General features: G+C 37.0%; 1 protein-coding gene and 1 long non-coding RNA gene across 4 annotated transcripts in view; one reads left to right on the forward strand and one right to left on the reverse strand.

Annotated features, from left to right (window-relative positions):
• Positions 1-9,051, reverse strand: part of Rtkn2 (rhotekin 2) — a 130,026-nt gene extending 120,975 nt beyond the window's left edge. For 2 of the 3 annotated variants that reach the window (XR_016537838.1, XM_090346392.1), the window contains exons 1-2: positions 8,816-9,050; positions 1,418-1,614 (exon numbers count right to left, since the gene is read on the reverse strand). Coding sequence is in view for 2 of the 3 variants with exons in the window: in XM_090346392.1 (XP_090202518.1) it covers positions 1,418-1,614; positions 8,816-8,887 (269 nt within the window). In the remaining variant the exon portion in view is untranslated. Of the gene's footprint in view, positions 1-1,417; positions 1,615-8,815 lie in introns of all 3 variants that reach the window. The other variant, XM_090346393.1, reaches the window with a different exon arrangement.
• A 168-nt stretch (positions 9,052-9,219) lies between these two features.
• LOC150054182 (uncharacterized) lies at positions 9,220-19,579 on the forward strand. The gene is made up of 3 exons (XR_016537925.1): positions 9,220-9,350; positions 12,488-12,625; positions 19,416-19,579. It is a non-coding gene; the product is annotated as an uncharacterized LOC150054182 (long non-coding RNA).
• The last annotated feature ends 1,053 nt before the right edge of the window (positions 19,580-20,632 follow it).

Here is a 20,632-nt window from a genome sequence, read left to right on the forward strand (position 1 = left end):
CTTACTTATGTAACTATAACCCTACTGTGTATCACCTTTGCAAATAAAATAATGTAGTTAGGTATAGAAATCTATTCATATATCAGATGCTACTAAAAAGGGCGGAAGAAAATCATTTTCAAGTCCTTATAATGGCTTCCTATGCCTCATAAAATCACCATTTTCCTTGAGAGAATTATAAAGAGAATTGATGCTACAACTGTCTTAGAACACAAGGTTTTTGTCAAGTAGGAATGCAAGACAGGGCACTTCAATTAAGTAAAAGGCCCTGTAGACAAGAAAATTCAAGAAGTGTTCTGAGAATACAAATCAAGCACCTTTTTGTTTGCAATAAATTGGTGGAGCAGAAATTGAGCAGTACGACTATTTCAAATTAGACCACAAAGATCCTAGGATGCTCATCTACAGAATGGAATTTCAGCAAATGGTGAATATTATATGTCTTTTGAAAAGTAGACTGACAGAATAGTCTTTCAAGAGAGAGACCCAGGGAAATAGGGAGGAAATTAGTCCAGTTTTTTTAATAAAAAGCCTAAAACATTAATTTAGTCTATGAACTGGTCCCTAATATCTACTCATTCTAGAAAAATTTTCTTTATTCATTTTTTGGTATCCATCTAACTTTTCTATAAATTATACATAAACCTGGTTGGAAATCTTTTGCTTATTCAAGCATAGAAAATAACATTATAAAGAGGATATGAGACTCAAAGGACACAACTCTAGATAACTTGAATAGATTTTTAGGTCTAAGTAAGATACTATAAATAGGATAGGCTATATTCCCATATACAATTCATACATCTAATCCAAAAGGGCAAACTGGAGTGAGGTGAGAATGCAGAGTTCCTTAGTGAATGTCTCTCCTTAACTTCTGTCACTAGCTAGTTACATGTCCTTAACTGACTTTGCTGCGCTAGCATTGATGATTACCACATGAGTAAATGTGCTGGAAGATGAGAAGATGTGCTTCATTCTATTCATAAGGTTTTATGTCTTTACAATCTGATGCCCATTCATTTCAACTTCTACATTCAAGCTTCTGTTGCTCTTAGCTAATACTTTTTTTATTGACAGATCTCTAAGCAATAACTTTTGAAATTTTATGTTTATATCCTTAACCATCAGTTTTTCTTTTTGAAATACTGTTATCTCTTGAGTCCTTTGCTTCTCAACTACTTTTATTGTATAGTCACATGTTAAACACAACCAACTGCCCCAGGAAAGTTACTACCTTATGCTCAGTCTACCCTTCAGGCTACTTTCAAAATAGCTATGATGCCCACTGCTGCTTCAGAGTGACTTTTTTTTTCAAAAGGTTTCTGATGTAGTATTTGTATTTATACTTGCATCATCTTGTATTTTTAACTCAAATATTTAAGTACATTAAAAGTCATAAGTAAACTGTGTTACTAACCATCTTCCCGTTTGATTTGCAATCTTCTCTTCTAATTTCCGCAGCTCTGAAGTATAAGCCATTATTCGAGAATTGCACACCATAAGGTTTTTAACTGCAAGTAACACTTGGTCCTTTTGGGTGCTCAGAGAAAGGAGTTTCCATATTCCTTCTCGAATTCGAATTTCTAAGTCTATTTTTTCTCGAATGCTGCAGACCTAAAACAAAGAGAAGACAATTTTAAATAGGTAGCAGAAATCCAACATCATAACCTATCTTTTTTGTTCCTAACAGATGGAAAATGTACTAGGTACCACTCACTTATACCATATTGGGAAAGAATGAATATAAGGGATAATACAAAATATAGCTGCTTTTAAAAATCTCTTTGTAAAACTTTTTTTTACTATTAGGAAGTCTGGATAAACAGAAGAAAAACAAAGGTAACATTATATGTTCTTACCATAACATGCTAGTTAAATAGAAACCCCCAAATTCACGTCCATAGTGAGCCTCAGAATAAAACCTTACTTGGATATAGTTTTAAAGATGTTAATTAGGATGAAATCACATTAGATTAGAAGTGGGTCCTAAATCTAATGACAGCGTCCTTATAAGGTGATACAGTGAAAACAAAGACCCATAGAGAATGTATGGGCAGACAGGATTCAGGGTTATCAATCTAAAAGCCAAGGAGTACTGAAGATTGATGACAACAGCCAGAAAGTGGAAAACACAAGGAAAGAGTCTTCCAAAGACATTTGAGGTAGCATGGCTCTGCCAATACCTTATTTCAGATTTACAGACTCTAGAATTATGAGAATAAAATTCCCTTTTTAAGCCACCTACTGTTGGTCATTTGTTATGGCAGTCTTAAGAAATGTAATGTGAGCAATAGTATACATTGTGAGGTAATATACAGCTAAGAGGACTGAATTAACCAAGAAAAACCTTTCTGAAAGAACAGATGTTGAATAAATGAATCTAGTGTAGCAACATGCTAAGCAATGTAAATAAAATATATGCTTTGCTAAGCAATGTAAATAAAATATATGCTTTTATTACAGAGTAAAAGTTGTGCTTTAAAAAATATGTGTGCTTAGAATATGCCACAGGCCTCAGTTCTGCAAACAGTCTCAGAATAGAAACTCTGTGTATATTTATTTTAGTTGTAAGAGCCATCCAGAAACAACTAAGTAGTTTAGTTCTGAAAGTCTTTTCTATTTAATAATCTTGTAATGGTTGGTTCCATATACAAGTTTTATTTGTAACATCAAAATTTTGCACATAGAATGTACAGTTCTCATTTTATGCACAATAACCTTTAAAAAGTTGTAAATCATAAATGTAACTCTTTACTAGACAAGGATTTATCAATGCTTCCAGTATTCCTATTTCTAAAAGTTAAAGTTAAGTGACCAAGCTGGTTTCTGAGAAGAAGAAAGAGGAGGAGAAGGAGGAGGAGAAGGAGGAGGAGGAGGAGGAGGAGGAGGAGGAGGAGGAGGAAGGAGGAGGAGGAGGAAGAAGAATGAAGAAGAAGAGGAGGAGAAGGAGGAGAAGGAGGAGGAGGAGGAGGAAGAAGAATGAAGAAGAAGAAGAGGAGGAGAAGGAGGAGAAGGAGGAGGAGGAGGAAGAAGAAGAAGAAGAAGGAAGAAGAAAAAGAGGAGGAGGAGGAGGAAGAGGGAAGAGGAGGAGGAGGAGGAAGAAAAGAAGCCAGGTACGGTGGCTCACGCCTACAATCCTAGCTACTCAGGAGGATGAGATCTGAGGATCTCGGTTCAGAGCCAGACCTGGCACTACACTGCATAAGATTCTTATCTCCAATTAGCCAGGAGAAACTAGTAAGTGGAGCTGTGGCTCAAGGGGTAGGGCGGTAGCCTTGACCTGAAGAGCTCAGGGACAGCGCCCAAGCTGAGTTCAAGCCCCATAACTGACAAAAAAATGCAAAAAACAAACAAAAACACTACATTCTCATTGTATTAAAATGCAAGTTAAAATGCAAATGAAATTGAACAGTAAAGTTCCAAATATTAAAAAGATAAAATTTGTTATGAGCTGACAGATTACCCTCCAAAAAAGGAAGCAGCAGATAATTTAACATGACTATCCAACGACACTCCTCACATGCAGAAAACAGATTTGTTTAATTACCTTCTGTAATTACATCATGTAATCACCACATAAAAACTGTCTCTTCTATTGCTGTAACTCAAAACTGGTGCATGATATAAATGCAGTCATTTGCTAGTTTTCCTTCTTAACACATGATTGGGTTTCAACAACTCCATTTCATCATTTTATGACTTGCCAGTCCAAGTAACTTCTTCTTTAAGGTAATTAGCAATTCATTATAAGAATTATCTGTGTGATCCATTTTTGTCTGCCAATGTAAACTCTGGCAGACTGGTGAGGATTGGAGACTATGTATAGGGATCAACTTGAAACTGGTATGAATAGCTTCTCCCCACAATTCAAATTGAAATAAATACCATCTGCTGTCACTAAATTCAACTTTATTTTTTTTCCTTATGTCAATCATGGTTTTATTCATGAACAGGTGACAGAGTCTTGATCAATTTAATAATAAGACTGATGGCTATTTCTGCAAAATATTTTCATATCTAATAAAAACAAGCTACAGATAATCAGTTATTTTCATGTTGTTGAATTTTATTGTGCATATTATGATTGACCTAAACACCTTTCTTAGGATTATGAAGGGAGCAGTGATTGACAAGTCACGCAGAAAAGCATGGAGGGAAGAGGACACCAAGATTCTGTCCTGATCATGTCCTGTAATTGTTCCATGGAAACTTCCCGATTTCTTATGATGTCAGAAAACATCTACCCATTGCTTAACGCACCAGAGGGTCATGTAAATGTTAGCTGAAATTTTAAAAGAAGACAATAGTTAATAGACTTTCAACTTTCAGGCTTTATTCACCGATATTGAAATAGAAGATTGAGAAAAGGCAGAAGACTGTACTTCTTGTTGGCCAACATTTTCTTTCTTTTTTTCATATACTTTTTATTGTAATTAATAGAAGGATTACATTATATTTGCCAGATAGAAGGTGCATTAATTCACATACATTGATACCTTTTTTCATGTCTTGGTCCCCATTTCCCTCTCCCCCATGCCCACCCCTCATCTTGTTTTCCTCCCTTCCCTATCCAATTTCAAATAATCAAATACAAATATATCCAATATATCAGATAACAAAGTGAGATATTGTAACAATATAAGATAACAAAGGGACAGCAAAAGAGATGAGAGATAACATAGTACATTAAGGACAACAATCATTCATTATATGGCTTTTGTTGGCCAACATTTTCATGTTAGTGATAATACATTGAGACCTGGAGTAAGTTAAAACTTATTATTAGTGTCAGGAATAAAACACCTGTGTCTCTTTCAGAGAAAGTTTTATATAATTCCCAACCTCTCATCTACAGTTTCATTTCTTTCAAAACTATTATAAACTATTAGTCAAAAGAAAAAGATACTCTTTAGAGATAAGTCTGGATTTTATTATCATGAGCTAGTATAAGATTTTTATATCCAAATATATAGTTCAAATAACTACAAAGATATTTTCATGAGGAAGAAAGGGAAGGTATTTTTCTCCCTACATATCTTCAAGATTTATAGTTCTTTCCTTCTCCTCTTTCTTTTTTCCTCTTCCTCTCAATCTTTTCATTACATTACATCCATAATCAACATCAATAACTAAAGTACAGATGATGAGGTATAAAAAATTCATGGTTAAGATGAAGTAACAATTTTTTATCAACTTTCAATTTGAAAATTTCACTTCCTTTTGGTTGCACAATAGCTTTTCTATGGATGTCCTACATATTTGATTTGACTCAACAGTTACTTTTATTTGAGGTAGAGAGTAAAAGAGATAAGTTATTTGGGTCACAGAAAAGGAAAATCTGGAATATCCTTCACTGAATTGAAAGTAACTAGATTAGCTCGTCTTCAGACTTAAAATATATTTTCAACTTTATTTTTTAAATAGAGCAATGAGACAGCCGTTGAGAGAGTATACAGTGATTCCAAAGTCTTCACTGCTCTACAATCTTCTGAGGCAAAGGAATGGTCCTTATAAAAGTATATGAGACTCTTAACCTAACCCAAACTAAAGATGATCTCTGGAGATAATGAGATAGGACCTGAGGTGTTCTGTTTGTTCTCTAAGTTCCTCTCATTAATTTAGAGTTGGACGTGAGAGAGCCCCTGCTAGAAGGTGAAATTCTACAGAAATTACAAACGTTGCAACACCCGTAAGGAGCCAGCAGGTGGCCACAACCATTTTGAGGAATCAGTCTTCTAGAGTTTCCAAACTCTCAATTAGGACTGTTCCTCAGTATTATTAACTGAAAAAGACTCCAAACAATTATAGAGGCTCAGAGAAATAGTAGAAAAAAAAATAAAATGTAAAGTCAGGGCTCACAATATGAAATGTATGTGTTAACAATCATTAGAGAAGTGAGATATATTTAGCAGACATTTTTATTACTATTTTATGCTTTAGTGCACCAGTTAGCAAATGACAGCCAGGCTGGCATTTCATTTTGTAAATAAAGCAGTTTTGAAACATGGCCACACCCAATATTTAATCAGCTTTGACTACTTTCAAGCTACAATGGTGGAGTTAAGTTTTATCAGTGGACAGCACCCTACAGTACCCTGAAATTTTTTTTTTCTGTATGGCTCTTTCTATACTCCAATTAAGATACTAAGTAATCTTGGGCCCTGCTTGGATCTTGCCTTTTGCTTGCTAAGGCAGGTTCCAGGCTTCCTAAGTGAAGTGATCTGGGAAGGTTGCCAGGCTTCCCAGGATCAGCTGTGAGGTATATTTTGAAAGTAGTCAGCTAATAATAATAATAATCCTCTTGCAACTATTTTCTTGATTTTTTATTTTATAAAACAATAGGTTTCATTATGAAATTTTAAACATGTATATGATACAGTTCAGTCATATTACTCCATGGCCCTCTTTTATCCCTGTCTCATCTGAAGTCTTTCATGTTGTTTCTTTCCATACACATCTGCTTTTACCAGCAGAAGAAAGCCTCTCTTACTAGCTATATCCAAGGGAGGGTTTATAGAGCTAAAGAACTTGTTTTTAGTTAACAAGGACATGTGGTGCTGCTGAGGACAAAGTGGTGCTTAAGTGACATCCACACAGTGAGGAACAATGATCAAGGCACCCACTAGGCAAAAAAGGGTAACCTCAACAGCAGAGAATTAAAAACATCACAGTTGTTTCCTTAATCACAAGACATAGCCATGTAGAGCCAAGGCCCTCTACAACCTATATGCATTCTTCTCAGAAATGTTTACATGAAAGTTTCCAGGAAAAAGAGACAATTCAATAAAGACATCCTCTTATTTCTGACTCAATACTCTGGACAAGGGCTTCTATATCATCAAGTCAAATATAAGTTTAGAATCTGATCTTGCAAGCTGGCAGATAAAAATATATGGGCAGAGCAAGGCTATAAATGCAATCAGATGATATCTTAAAAGTAGAATTCTATAGCTGAGTGTATAGTTCAGTGGCAGAGTATTTGCCTGGTATGTGGAGAACCCTGGGTAGGATCCCTTGCACAGCAAAATGTAAAAATAAAAGCAATGTAGATTACTTTAAAAAGAGAGCTCTCCTAGGTTTTGAGAACGTAAGGTTAAAGAAAACAGTCCACTGTGGATATAAAAACTGAAGTTGTTGGTAAGACAAAAAATATCTCAGAATCACTCATTCACAATCACAGTTAAGCCATGTTAGGAGACCAAGGTAATGATGCAAAGAAAAACTGCAAAAAGGATATGTACAGTATTCTAGGAAAGAAAATTTGAAATAATTCTTTTTTTATAATTGTTGGGGTAATGTACAGAGGGGTTACAGTTACATTCGTCTGGTAGTAAGTGCATTACTTCTCAAACATTGATGTCCCTTCTCATGTTTTTGTCTCCATTTCCCTCCCCCAACCTCTCCCAATTTCTCCCTTGTGAGAGAGAATTCTTAAAAGCATGCTTTATATACATAGATCTTATGGCAACGAAATAGTAGCTATTTGTTCTACGGGTAATGGGGGTTGAATTCGGGCCCTTTCATTCAGTCAGATTGGCGCGGTACCCACCTGAGCCATACCTCCACTTCCAGGTTTGTTTTTTGTTTTGTTTTGTTTTTACTTTAAGCTTTTTGTCAGGAGCTTAAATGTTTGTAAAACAAGTTAAAGGTTAATTAAGACTAAGAAAATAAAGTATAACATTTAAATAAAAATATTACCAAGAAATAATGATGACTTACATTAAGGAAAAAGGGTTCTACCACACTTTACAACTAGGAAAATGGAGGGGATTGGTGGAGTTGGGAGAAATGGGGAGAACGATGAAAGGGTGACATTGATCATTGATCAAGACACATTGTACTCCTGAAACTGACATGTTGAATTGAAACCTTTTTGTATAATCACTTAAAGATAACACAAAATAAAAATTTTCACATATGATCTCTAACATTAAAAGAAGAAAACACCAAATTTCGATGCAATTCAGTATCCTCCGACTTTTCTTTCCAAGAATTCATAGGGGAAAAATACTGATTGTATGTTATTGTAAGGATAATGTATAGAGGGGTTACAGTTACATTCGACACGTAGTGGGTGCATTACTCCACTTTTCTTAAAGCTCAGGGGTTGCAGTTCCTTCTCCATCCTGGTTTGCATAGGAGGCAGACAACACCCCACACCTAACACTCTCTATTAATTCCACAGCCAAGCCAGCTGCCTTTCCTTAGCCTGGATGGGTGGCTTTTGCTGAGAGAAAAATGGAGGGGACGGATGGGAGAGACTGAGGAGAGTGAAGATGATAGTGGGAAAAAAAAAAAAAAGGAAGGTTGACATTGCTCAAGATGAAATGAACTCATACACTGACATGCTGAGTTGAAACCTTTTTGCACCACTACCTAAATACAATATTCTATATCATATTCTATATATTATATTTTAATATATTATGTTTATATTATATATTACAATATATAATATTACATATATAGTATTTTATATACACACACACACATATATATATATATATATATATTTTTTTTTTTTTTTAGACACAAGACAGGAGCGTCCAGACAGGTGGGCGGGGACCCAGCAGGCCAGGGCATCACCCTGGTTCCCCCCTGCCTGGGCCTCAGTTTCCTCGGGAAGAAACGCGGAGTGCAGAACCGCCAGGCCCTCCAGCCAGCGCCGGGATCGAGCCGGTCTCGGGCGCCTGCCTTTGTCCCGGGCCCACGGGGCGCACTGGGGCGGCCGGGGCGCCCACCCCACGCGAAGGCCGAGGGCAGCAGCGGCGAGCCGGGCCCGCCCCGGCGCTGCCAGGCCGGCCTGGGCACTCACCTCCCGAGGCGCCAGCCCCGCCAGGCCGAACGCGGGTTCCCGGAGCCGCGGCCCCTCCATGCCCGCCGCCATGTCCCGGAGGTCGCCACTTCTCCAGAGCGCCGATTTGAAAAGCCCGCCTCAGGCTGCAGACGCGGAGGACGCCAACCGCCCGGCGCTACCAAATGCCCGCTGCGGGGGGGATGCCGCGCGCGCACGCGCAGTGGGCGCGGCCCCCCGGCCCCGCCACTAATCTGCAGAGACTCGAGTTGTCAGGTTGGACCCCGGCCGGGAGCCCGCGGTGGCTGCGGGATTTAAAGGCACGCGGGGAGGGCAGTGGGCGGGGCCTGGGCCGGGTGGGCGGGGCCTGGACCCGGTAGGCGGGGCCACGAGATGGCGCCCACAACCTGTGGGGTTGTTGAGGAGAGCTGTTTAACATCCTGTGCCTGCATAAGATCACTCAAAGTGTTAGGGTTCTGATTACTGCGGTTCCTGGACCCCACAGATCACTCTGGAATGGACGCAGGTGCCATGAGACACCTTGGGGTCTCATCAGGTGACATTGCTCTCAAACAGTGCTCCTTCCTTTATGGTCACTCATGCCATGGCTGTATTAATCAGGCTTGTAGGAAACCTTGTCAGGTAGTTTTCAAGGTTTCCTCTGTTGCCCCTAAGCTTTCTTCCACTGGCTTCCTACCTCTGTGTTTCCAAGTCCTCCCTTTCTCCCTCTCTCAATTCTTCTTTCTCTCTCCTTCCTATCCTTCCTACATCTTTCCCTCCCTCCTCCGAAGTGACAGCAACATAGGATGTTGTGTTCAAAAGCTTCATTTGCTTCATTTCTTGCTGTCCTCCTAATTATTTTTGAAATCCTTAGAATTAGTTGCTTTTTTGCTTATTCTGACATCTCCCATGAAAAGGGCACAGGAATCCTATTTGGGACTCAGACAGTTCTTTGCTGGAAGAGTATACTGGCTCAGCTTCCTTACCTTCATCTTACAGAAGGCCTTGTACACTTTTTCCCCCTCACATAAATAGGGTGATCATAATTTTAATTCACTTGGGAAAACATCAGTTTGGGCCTGCTGTCCCAAGATCACATCAAACTTTCACTTATCCTAAACAAAGTGGACTTAAAAAATTACATGTCCATAGAATCCACAAAGCCCTTTCTAAGCAGTTTGTTCAATGATGTACTTCTTAGAAATATGAATGTTCTTCCTCTTAAAAACATAATTTTCCTCTTTGAGATGCTCTGGACCAGGTGATATCAAAAGATGCCTAAATAGGAAGACTCCCCTCTTATATTAGGAGTTTATATGTCATTTCTATGACACACAGCCTTGCACACAACTGTAATGTGTACAGAACTCAAAATTACCAAGGCAGGGCGTATGGTCATCTATAAACACATATCCGAATTCCTTTGTGGTTAGGTTCTCATAGGGCCTGCTTCTTAGGCTACTGATGTTGTGGTATAATTATCCTGTTAATGTGAGCTGCATGAGCCTATTATGATACCTTACTCATTAAAGAAATACATTCAGAGAGCTTATTATCAGACACACAGTATTTATCATATAGCACATGCAGCTCCCCGACTTAGATCAAAAGTACATGCAAAAGACAGCATTTCATGAAAGCAGGGATAGACTACCAATCTGATATAAAAGTATACGATGAGTCAAAACTAGGCAACAACTGTAGAAGCATGTATCAGACTCCCAAGAAAGTCATCTAGGAAATACTATATTTAGTAATTATCTGTAGAGCATAGGTGGTTACTGTTAAAGTCTTTTCTCTTTGGAGAAAACAGTATGTGGGTCTTTCTTTTTTTCATTGAGTCCTGTGTCCTGAAAGTACTCAAGTGCCTAACTACCATATAGTGATTAAAGTGCCTCAGAGTAAGATTTCTATTTTCCATTTGTACGCCCAAGTCCTGCTGGTTCCCTAAAGTCTATCTCTTTGGTGCTTGTAATGTATATAAAGATAGAATCAAGCCAGCTGCCAGTGGCTCACATCTGTAATCTTAGCTACTCAGGAGGCAGAGATTTGCCAACCAGCTTGGACAGAAAAATCTGAGACTTTTATCTCCAGTTAACCAGTAAAAATCCGTAAGTGAAGCTGTGTCTCAAGTGGTAACACGTACAAAAAAGCTCAGGAACAGAGTCCACGACCTGAGTTCAGGCCCTAGGATCAGAGTACATACACACACAGAATCTACCATGGGAACTGCAAAATGTTAATACTCCCTTATACAATGAGCCTATTTTTTAAAAAATCTGATTTATTGCAGAATAAGAAACTTGCGTTTTCTAATATCCATATAGTCTTTCAAAGATACCCTAGTAGGATATGGTTTTGTAGCTGTCTCCACCCATCTTCATCATGTGGATAATATAATGAACTTCTTGAATTTGAGCTATATTTTGAACGGTATACAAGAAACAGACAGGCTAGGTACAGTGGCCCAAGCCACTGCCCTCCCTCAAACCCTCAGCACACACAGTTAGTGAGGTCCTATCTCAACAAACCAATAAGGAACAAAGGTACTGCTCTGTAATTCTAGTTACACTGGACGTATAGATAAGAAGATGGTGCTATCCAAAGTGAAAATACAGGCCCTCTTTGAAAAATAACTAAAAGGAAAAAGGCAACAAGGGGTATAGGTCAAATGTTAGAGTACCTGCCATCGAGATCCTGAGTTCATACTCCAGTGCCTCCAAAATAAAACAAAAAGCATACAAAATAACACCACAAAAGACAGACACACAGGAGAAGAGAGGGAGGGAGGGAGGGAGGGAGAGAGGGAGAGGGAGAGGGAGAGGGAGAGGGAGAGAGAGAGAGAGAGAGAGAGAGAGAGAGAGAGAGAGAGAGAGAGAGAGAGAGAGAGAGAGAGACTAACATACTAAGCAGAGGCACACATTTTCTTAAATGAATAAGGTAATCTAAATCTACATGATGCCGAAGCATCATATAATCATAAGGAAGACATGGAATGCAGTCTGAGGACTTACAACCTTGGCCAAGCCACTCAGTTTCCTTATCTATAAAACAAAAATAATACCCATCCTATCTTTTAAAAGTTGTTGAGAGACTCGATAAGATGCACTAAGAGTGCTTTGTAAACTATTTATCACACAGAAATGTAAGCCATTGCTAGTATTAGAATAACATATCAGAATAGAAAAGCAGCTCACTGGCTGGGAGAGGCAGAACGGGAAGACATAAATTGGGGTGTATTCAAGACATACCACCTGCCACTGGCAAATGCATATGTAGTGGTACATTCCTGTAATCCCAGCTATTTGAGAGGCTGACAGGGGACAAAGGCAAGTTTTACATTAGCATGGGCTATTCAGGAGACCTTGTTTTGAAGTAAGTTTAAAAGGAGTGGCACGTTACCTCACTGACAGAACACTTGCCTATCATGTCTAAGGGAGGGGTTTCATCCCCAGAATCAAACAACAATAACAACAACAACAATTCTACAAATCCATAAAAATCCAACCAGAAAATAGTTTTAGAGTACAATAAAATCCAAATGACAGTGCCCTTTCCCTATGATGTGAACGCCTTGCCCTGGACCTAGGGCCTAAAAGCAATAGAGTCAGATGACTTGGATAAAAAAACTCTGAAACATGAGTCCAAATAATCTGTCTTCTTTAAGTTGCTTTCCTCCTTTTTTTTTCACAGTGACAGAAAGCTGACTAACAAGATATTTAAAACAAAAAAATGTAATCTACTGGCCATCTCTAGGAGGAAAGCAGGAGGCCAGGATACAGACGGAGCCTGCAGATAAAAAGCTACTGAATCAGTCACTTTTTAATGAATGTGAGTGATGCTTACCGGGTAGCTTCAGTATTTACATACATTTTTTTGTATGCATCAAACATTTCCTAGTAAGAAATTCTTTTAAATGCATAAAACATCCTTGCAAAAAAAAAAACTGTTTTACATTAGTGATGTTCTAGGGCACTTGGAAAAATGATAGTACATTTTTGCCTCCCCCCCCCAAATTTTCTTGACATTGAATCCATCGCCAGTACACTTGTAATTATTTGAAATCCTAGGAAATTCAAACACATTGCTTTGGTACTAGTGCCCAAAGAAGTGCTTGGGATTAATGCAGGAAGGAAGAGACTAGAGGTGTTTGCCTAAAGATGACATGTTAGCAGGTGGAGACAAAATTAGGTGCTATTTATGTTACTACTGTCAAACATGACCTATATGTCACATACAGGCCAGAGGAAATTCAAGTGACGTTATAATCAGAATTCTCCTTACAGCCAGGGAATGCTGTCAGAGGAATTAGTTGTGTGATGTGAATCAGTGCTCTTCAAATTAGGACAATCGCTTCCCAAGACTTGCGTTAAGGTAATGACCTGAACAGTTTTAAGGGATGCATCGAGATCTCTATTTTATATGTTCCCTGTATATCCTGAAATTGATCAAACAAGTTGCCAAAGAAAGCCATCACAACCAGTGCCTTGCTCCAGGATATAAAAGCATGTGGGGCTGAAAGGGCAATTAAAATTATTAGTGTTGATGTAGCCTTAAGCAATGAACCAGAGGCTTAATGCTTCCATTTATAGGAATGAAAACCTGATGAGGACTCAGAACCCTAGTTCATTCTAGCCCCTGAGAAAATAGAGAAAAAGGGGTTGATTCCTCCCATGAAATATAAAAAGCATATACTTTCACTTTATATGAACATATTTTTTGCAGAGACATAAGGTGAGCAATGAATACCTAACATGTATAATATATATTAGCACCAGATTCTGTGGGGGAAATGGAGGGTTTTGGTATAATTTCTAGCTTAGAATTAGAATTATTCATCTATCTACCTGCATATGTGTGTATGTATATATATATATACATATATATATTATGGTCATAGGGCTTGAACTCTGAGCCTGGGTGCTGTCCCTAAGCTCTTCAGCTCAAGACTACCTCCTTACACCTTGTGCTCCACTTCCCATTTCTAATGGTTAATTGGAGATGAGAGCCTCATGTTCTTTAGTGCCTTGGCTGGCTTTGAACTGCGATCCTCAGATCTCAGCCTCCTGAGTAACTAGGATTTATAGGCATGAGCCATTGCATCCTGTTGTTTTACATTTTTTATTGCAATTATTTTCAACACACCAGCAATTGACATCTTTTATAATTATTTCAGCTTCTGTCAAGATAATGAAGATTGCTTAAAAATATGTAAAGGTAAAACATTAAAAATATTTTAGGAGTATTTGCACAGAGAAATTAAGAAGCTGGTGATTTAAGTTCCTAACAGATTTCATAGCACTGAGGGCCTCCACAGATAGCAGAAGGCACCCTGGGAAGACAGCAGAGGAAAACAGACCATGTCTTCAACTTCGCTGATTCTGCCATCTCTGTGTCCCAAGATCCATCAAGAATAACACTCCAGGACAGTCTCAGCACCTTCTCGTTACGTTTTCCCCCAGTGTGCTTTAATATTATGAATTAGATAAAGGAAAAGTTTCTCTCTTTATAGTTTGGTTCTTGAGGTATCTTTTGTTTTGTCTTGTTCTGTAGTGTCAGAGCTGGAACTTGAACTCAGGGTCTCATACTCTCACTGGACATTTTTGTTCAACATTGACTCTTTATTATTTGAGCCACAGGGCCACTTCTGGCTTTTTACTGGTAAACTGGAGGAAAGATTCTCTTGGCTTTGTCTTTCTGGATGGTTTAACTGTGATCCTCAGATCTCCTCCTCCTGATTAGTTGGAATTAAAGCTATGAGCCACTGGTACCCAGCTTTTGAAATGTCCTCTTTATCCATCAAACTTTTAATTTCCTCCTCAGGAGTACTGTTGTTGATTCATGGCTCTTAAAAAAAAGAAAGTTATCTGATGCATTTAAATGTAAGTTTCTGAATCTGTAATGTCGGTCTAATAATTCTTTTGTTGGCTGCATAGTTTTTGGTATTGAGTGTAAGGGAACATGTTTTAAAAATACAAAGCATGTCAAATATATGCCAGAAGTATCACTAAATAACTATGCAGTGCCACCCCAAGAAAACATTAGCAAAGGTATGAAGCCTCAAGATTTTACTCAGATAAGAGTGGAATGAAAGACTTGATGAGTTCAGCATGGGCTTGAGATATTTCCATGTAAACTATCTCAGTAACTATGCATACTTTCTTACAATCAGAAACTCCTTGAAAGAGCCTTAAATACTTTTGAAATTCTACCCTCAGAGTGCAAGTAATGAACATAAAATCAGACAATTTTAGAATAAAATAATATTTATTTTGTCCATGGGAAATGCTATACTTTTTTATGTTGCATGATTTCAAGGAGAACATGAGTTGGTTTGCATACTTCACTTCAAATTCTATAGAGCCAAACCCAGCTGACTTTTCCCTCTCCCCTAACTTCTGAGCATCTGGGAGCTGATCCTTGTCTTCCAGTGACATCACTACTTTAGTAAAAACAAATCAGAAACTTAAAGCATGCCTTCCCTGTTATTTTCTGCAAGCTTAAAGGTGGAAAGACATCCTGTGACCACTTCCAAGGCTTTAGAAGCCTGGTTCAGCAGTTGTAGAAAGTCAGTGAAGATTGTTGTGATTGCCTGGCCCATTGCTGTGCTATGAATTTTGGAGCAAGTAGGGCAGGGTTCCATCATAATTCTATGAAGTACTATTGATTAGTACTATCGCAATAGTGATAACAACAAATAATTATACATGAAGTTCTGAGTTCTTACTCTTGTTAGACACTTGGAATAGGTCCTTAGTTTCCCATTGGGAAGTCTAAAGTCTAAAGGACTCAGGTTTCATTTTAAGATGTATGAACTTTACTTGTAAATGATGCCCAAATAAGCCATTAAGTAATTTTTAAGTCTAAGAAACTGCTTCATTTTTTGCTGGTTGCTTTTCTAATTTCTTTCTATTAACTCTGTCATAAATATAGTTTTATTTCTTCATAACATTTGTCTGTTTCAGAAAACTGATCATTTTTAAGCACTATTTTAAATTGAAGTCAATAAATAGAGAATAGCATATTAGTCACAAGAAGCATACCTTTAAGTTTTGTGTCCTAACAAAACCTTCAGCTTTTAGATTGTGTATAAATTGCTATAGCAATGACATTCTTCGCCCTCAGTAGGTATAAATATAGTTAAGAAAAGATTTTACCCGAAGCTTATTATGCTTCTTAAAGTATAGTTCCATTTTAAAAAAATCTGTAAACTAACTGTACTCAATTCACATTTTAAAAGTTCTTAATAAGAGCAAGCTTTAAATTTACCCAATCATCCAGAAACAAAGACATACTAAATCCACTAGCACAACAATGTTCATTGCAGCACTAGTTACCATAGCAAAGATATGGAACCAACCTAGATGTCCCTCAGTTGATGAGTGGATCAACAAGATGTGGTATTTGTACACAATGGAATTCTATGCTGCTGTCAGAAAGAATGACATCGCCCCATTTGTTAGGAAATGGAAAGACTTAGAAAAAATCATATTAAATGAAGTAAGCCAGACTCAAAGGAACGTACGCTCAATGGTTTCCCTCATTTGTCATAATCAATAGAACCCTTGGGCTCTCCAAGCAGAGATTTGCAATAGAGCAAAAACCTTGATACATAAGGCCATATAGTATGATGCTAAATGAAAGGACCTCTAGGATATAGAAACAAAAGCCATATAATGAATGATTGTTATCCTTAAGGTACTATGTTATCTCTCATCTCTTTTGCTGACCCTTGGTTATCTCATATTGTTACAGTATCTCACTTTGTTATCTGATATATCAGATATATTTGTATTTAGTTATTTGAAATTGGATAGGGAAGGGGGGAAAACAAGATGATGGGTGGGAGTGGGGGGGAGGGAAATGGGGACCAAGACATGTGAAAGGGTGTCAATGTATGTGAATTAATGTACCTTCTATCTGGCAAATATCATGTAACCCTTCTATTAATTACAATACAAAATATATGAAAAAACAAGCTTTTAAATTACTTCTGTGCCCTGAACATACCATTGGATAAATATTAAATATAATATCCACATTTTATTCAGCCATTAAGAGGAATGAAATTATGTCATTTACTGAAAAATGGATGGAACTGGAGATCTTCATTTTAAATGAAATAAACCAGTTCCATAAAGCTGAGTACATGTGACTTCTCTTATTTGTGGAAGTTGGAGAAGGGGAAAATAAAAGAAAATATGCTCATGAAAGCAAAAGGGAGACTGCTTGGGATGGAGAAGGAAAAGGAGAAAAAGGAAAGAATAGGGGGAAGATAAGAAAGAATAAAAAAGGGTGTGAATATGCAAAGTAGATTTTATACCAGTATGGCAAGGTCATGATACAATTGCTTACTATGTACCATTTCATACCAATAATAAAGATGCTTTTGTGCTAAGAAATAAATATTACATAGAAAACGGAGTGATTTTCCTGCTAAAATGATTTTCATTCCAATATTTCAACATGTTTTTTTACTATAGCTTGCTAACAGTAATGAGAATTGATGTTTTATGTTACACACACACACACACAAATATACACACACTCACGAGGAAAATAGCATAAATGTGGTTTGAAAATGATGGAGGGGTACAAAGAATGGATCAAGGAGATGTTGTACTTATACACAATGAAATTCTATGCTGCCTCCCATTTGTAGGGAAATGGAAAGACTTGGAAAAAAATCATATTAAGTGAAATAAGCTAGACCCAGAGAAACATAGGCTCCATGTTTTCCCTCATTTGTAATAATTAGTACACATCTATGACTCTCCTAGCAGAGGATCACAATAGTTCAAAAGCTATGTACATATGGCCATATAGGATGAGACTAAATGAAATGAACTCTACAATATGGAAACAAGGGGTTCATCTTTGTGATTGTTGTTCTCAATGTACTATGTGCAGTTATTTCTTTTCTCTTTTTTTCCCCTTATGGTAAATCTCATGTGGTTACTATAGCTGACTTTGTTACCTGGTATATTGTATTTACATTTATTTTTTTTATTTGAAATAGGGAAGGGAAGGGGGAAACAAAATGATCAGGAGGGGGTGGGGGGAGGGGAAGGGACAAAAACATGAGAAGAGTATCAATGTTCAAGAAGTAATGCACCCACTACCTGACAAATGTAACTGTAACCCCTCTATACATCACCCCGACAATAAAATTTTTAAAAAAGCACAACAAAAAGCTTGATTCCTTTTAATCCAAAGTTCAGTGCAAATGTTCATGAAATTCTATGTGTTGATTTCAATAATTTTCTGTCACTTTAGTTTATTTCTTTGGCTGTTATACAAACCTCAAATTAACAAGATTTATACTAAAAAGATATATAATAATAGGTAAAATATTTGATGCCATAATAATCAATTACTGAAATTAAGAATAAATCTTAATTTCTTACAATGATCACTAAATTTATGATTGTAGGAACAAAGGTATTCATTCAAATATGATTTATTAACATTCAATCATTAACATTCAAAATGTTAATAAGACATCATTCATGTATCATTAAAATAACTTATGTTGCACACTTGGCTAAATTATTGAAGTACTTTAACATTAATAATTTAATATAAATGTCTAGCAAGAATAACCAGTCAAAATTAATTAATGATCAATTAGGATGGATTATTTCTCTTGGCTCCCATTTGCTTTTTTAATAATCAACTTGTTTTTTTTCTAACATGGGTCAATACGAAATGAGACCAAGTCATTTCACACTTCTATTTTTTAATAAACTGAAACTGTTTAAGAAATTAGTTATTCTCTTGGAAGTTATTAATCCTTATGAATATTATAAATCATGTTTTTATCCCTTGAACTTTATAGGCTCATTTTGTCTTTAATTACTGTATACTAATATGATAGTCTTACAATAATTTTATTAGTTCTGCTTCTAATACATTTTATAAAAATGGATCTATTCTAAAACTAATCACATTTGACTATATAATATAGATACCCCTTTCATCATTACACCATTCGTTAGGGGAAAACTCATTTTCTAGATGTTAACTAAAAGTATAAAATGAAGTTATTAATGTTTTTAATTATTTTGGTTTCCAGTTTGGATATTTCTGTGACTCCTTGTTTAGCCTATAAATCTAGTGTTAATTTAAGCTAGAATCCAAGAGATTCAGAAACAAACTCTTTCATATTTCTTTACTACAGGACATAATAGTCATATTATTAGCATGCTATAGTAAAGAATATGTTGAAATATTGAGTATGAATTAACCTTTAAAACTTAGGCACAATGAAGAGAAGCTGGGTTCACAGTAAAGGATTATTTTCATTCCAGGTTGTTGTGTATAAAAAAAGGTCATTGCTGTAAGCATTTGTAGCATTTACCACCTCATTTAGCAATTGTAAAGTGACAAATGGAAGTTAAATTGGAACAAAAAAGGAAAGAATAACTGCAGAACAAAGATAAGCAGAGTTAGAGTCCTGAAATGTAATTCTTTTATGAAAATCTTCCAACCAATTCTTTTTTACCCAAACAATTGCTCTTAATCCAAAGGGCCTATGATGTAATATATGAATTAGAGACTGGACATACAATAAAAGTTGTAGCCAAAGTAACTTATCTTTACTGGTATTTCTGTGTTGCAGTTGTGCTATAGTCTGGGCATTCTATCTCTTGTCTTCACCATTCTGATTCGGGTTAATAAGAAATGAGACCTGCAGAAACTCAGAAGTTTGAAAACTGTGACCATCTTGCCTGGGACTTCAATAGATCTATTTGATTCTAGATCTTTCTGTGTAAACCTTTTCAAATCAAGCAAAATAGACTTGATCTCTTGTCAAATATTATATTTCATGGCTTCCAAGTTCTGTCTGTCATGAAGTACTAGGATGCAAATACCATTTGGTCAGCTTCCTTGCCACTTTGGATCAAGGGCTGACTGTCCTGTGGTTTCCAATAATATGTTCTCCATTTCTATCTAAGGTCTTACTAACATGGCCTTTAACTTCCGTACTTCTTTCCCCATTCTAATCATAGTCCCTTTGATAACCACTAAGAAAGTCACTGAGGTTTTCTTTATAGCTGCCCCCCTCTCTCATAACTCTAACCAGAATAGTCCTTCATGGTCCATTCCTGGCTTTTCCCAACAAATGCCTCCATATATTACCCAATTCCAAAGCTACTCTCACTGTTTTTATTATAGAAAAGTGCAACATGGTACCAATTTCAGGCTTAGCCTGTCCATAACAAAATACTTTGGGTAAGTAATTTGTGAGTAACACAAATATGTCTTTCTTTGCAGAGGTTGGAAAGACCATGGTTAAGATGTCACAGATCATTCTAGGGGGAATCTGTTCCTCATATACTGTGCCATCAATATGTCCTCCTGTGGAGGAAGGGGCAGGACAGACCTCTTAAGCAGTGGTTGCAGAATTCGCTCAATATTTTTAATGCTAGCCCCTTATATATAAAAGATAGTTTACCAGGTTATCTCTGTTGCTTTGACTGCTTGCTTGCTTTTTTTTTTTTGAGGCCTTGGCCTCAAACTTGTAGTCATTTTTTTTCATTTTATATTTTATTACAGAGTAATATACAGAGGGGTTACAATTACATTTTCCAGATAGTAGGTGCATTACTTCTCACACATTGACACACCTTCTCATGTTTTTGTACCCTCCTCTCACCCCCTCCCAATCATCTTGTTTTCCCCCCTTCCCTTTCCTAATTCAAATAAACAAATAAAGGTATATACACTATGCCTGGTAACAAAGTCAGATACAGTAACAATATGAGATTAACCAATTTGTAGTCCTTTTGTATTGACCTTCAGAATACTGAGATAATAGCACTGTACCACAATACC

This window comes from Megascapheus bottae, chromosome 15 (assembly GCF_031878675.1).
Source record: "Megascapheus bottae isolate mThoBot1 chromosome 15, mThoBot2.hap1, whole genome shotgun sequence".
NCBI lineage: Eukaryota > Metazoa > Chordata > Mammalia > Rodentia > Geomyidae > Megascapheus > Megascapheus bottae.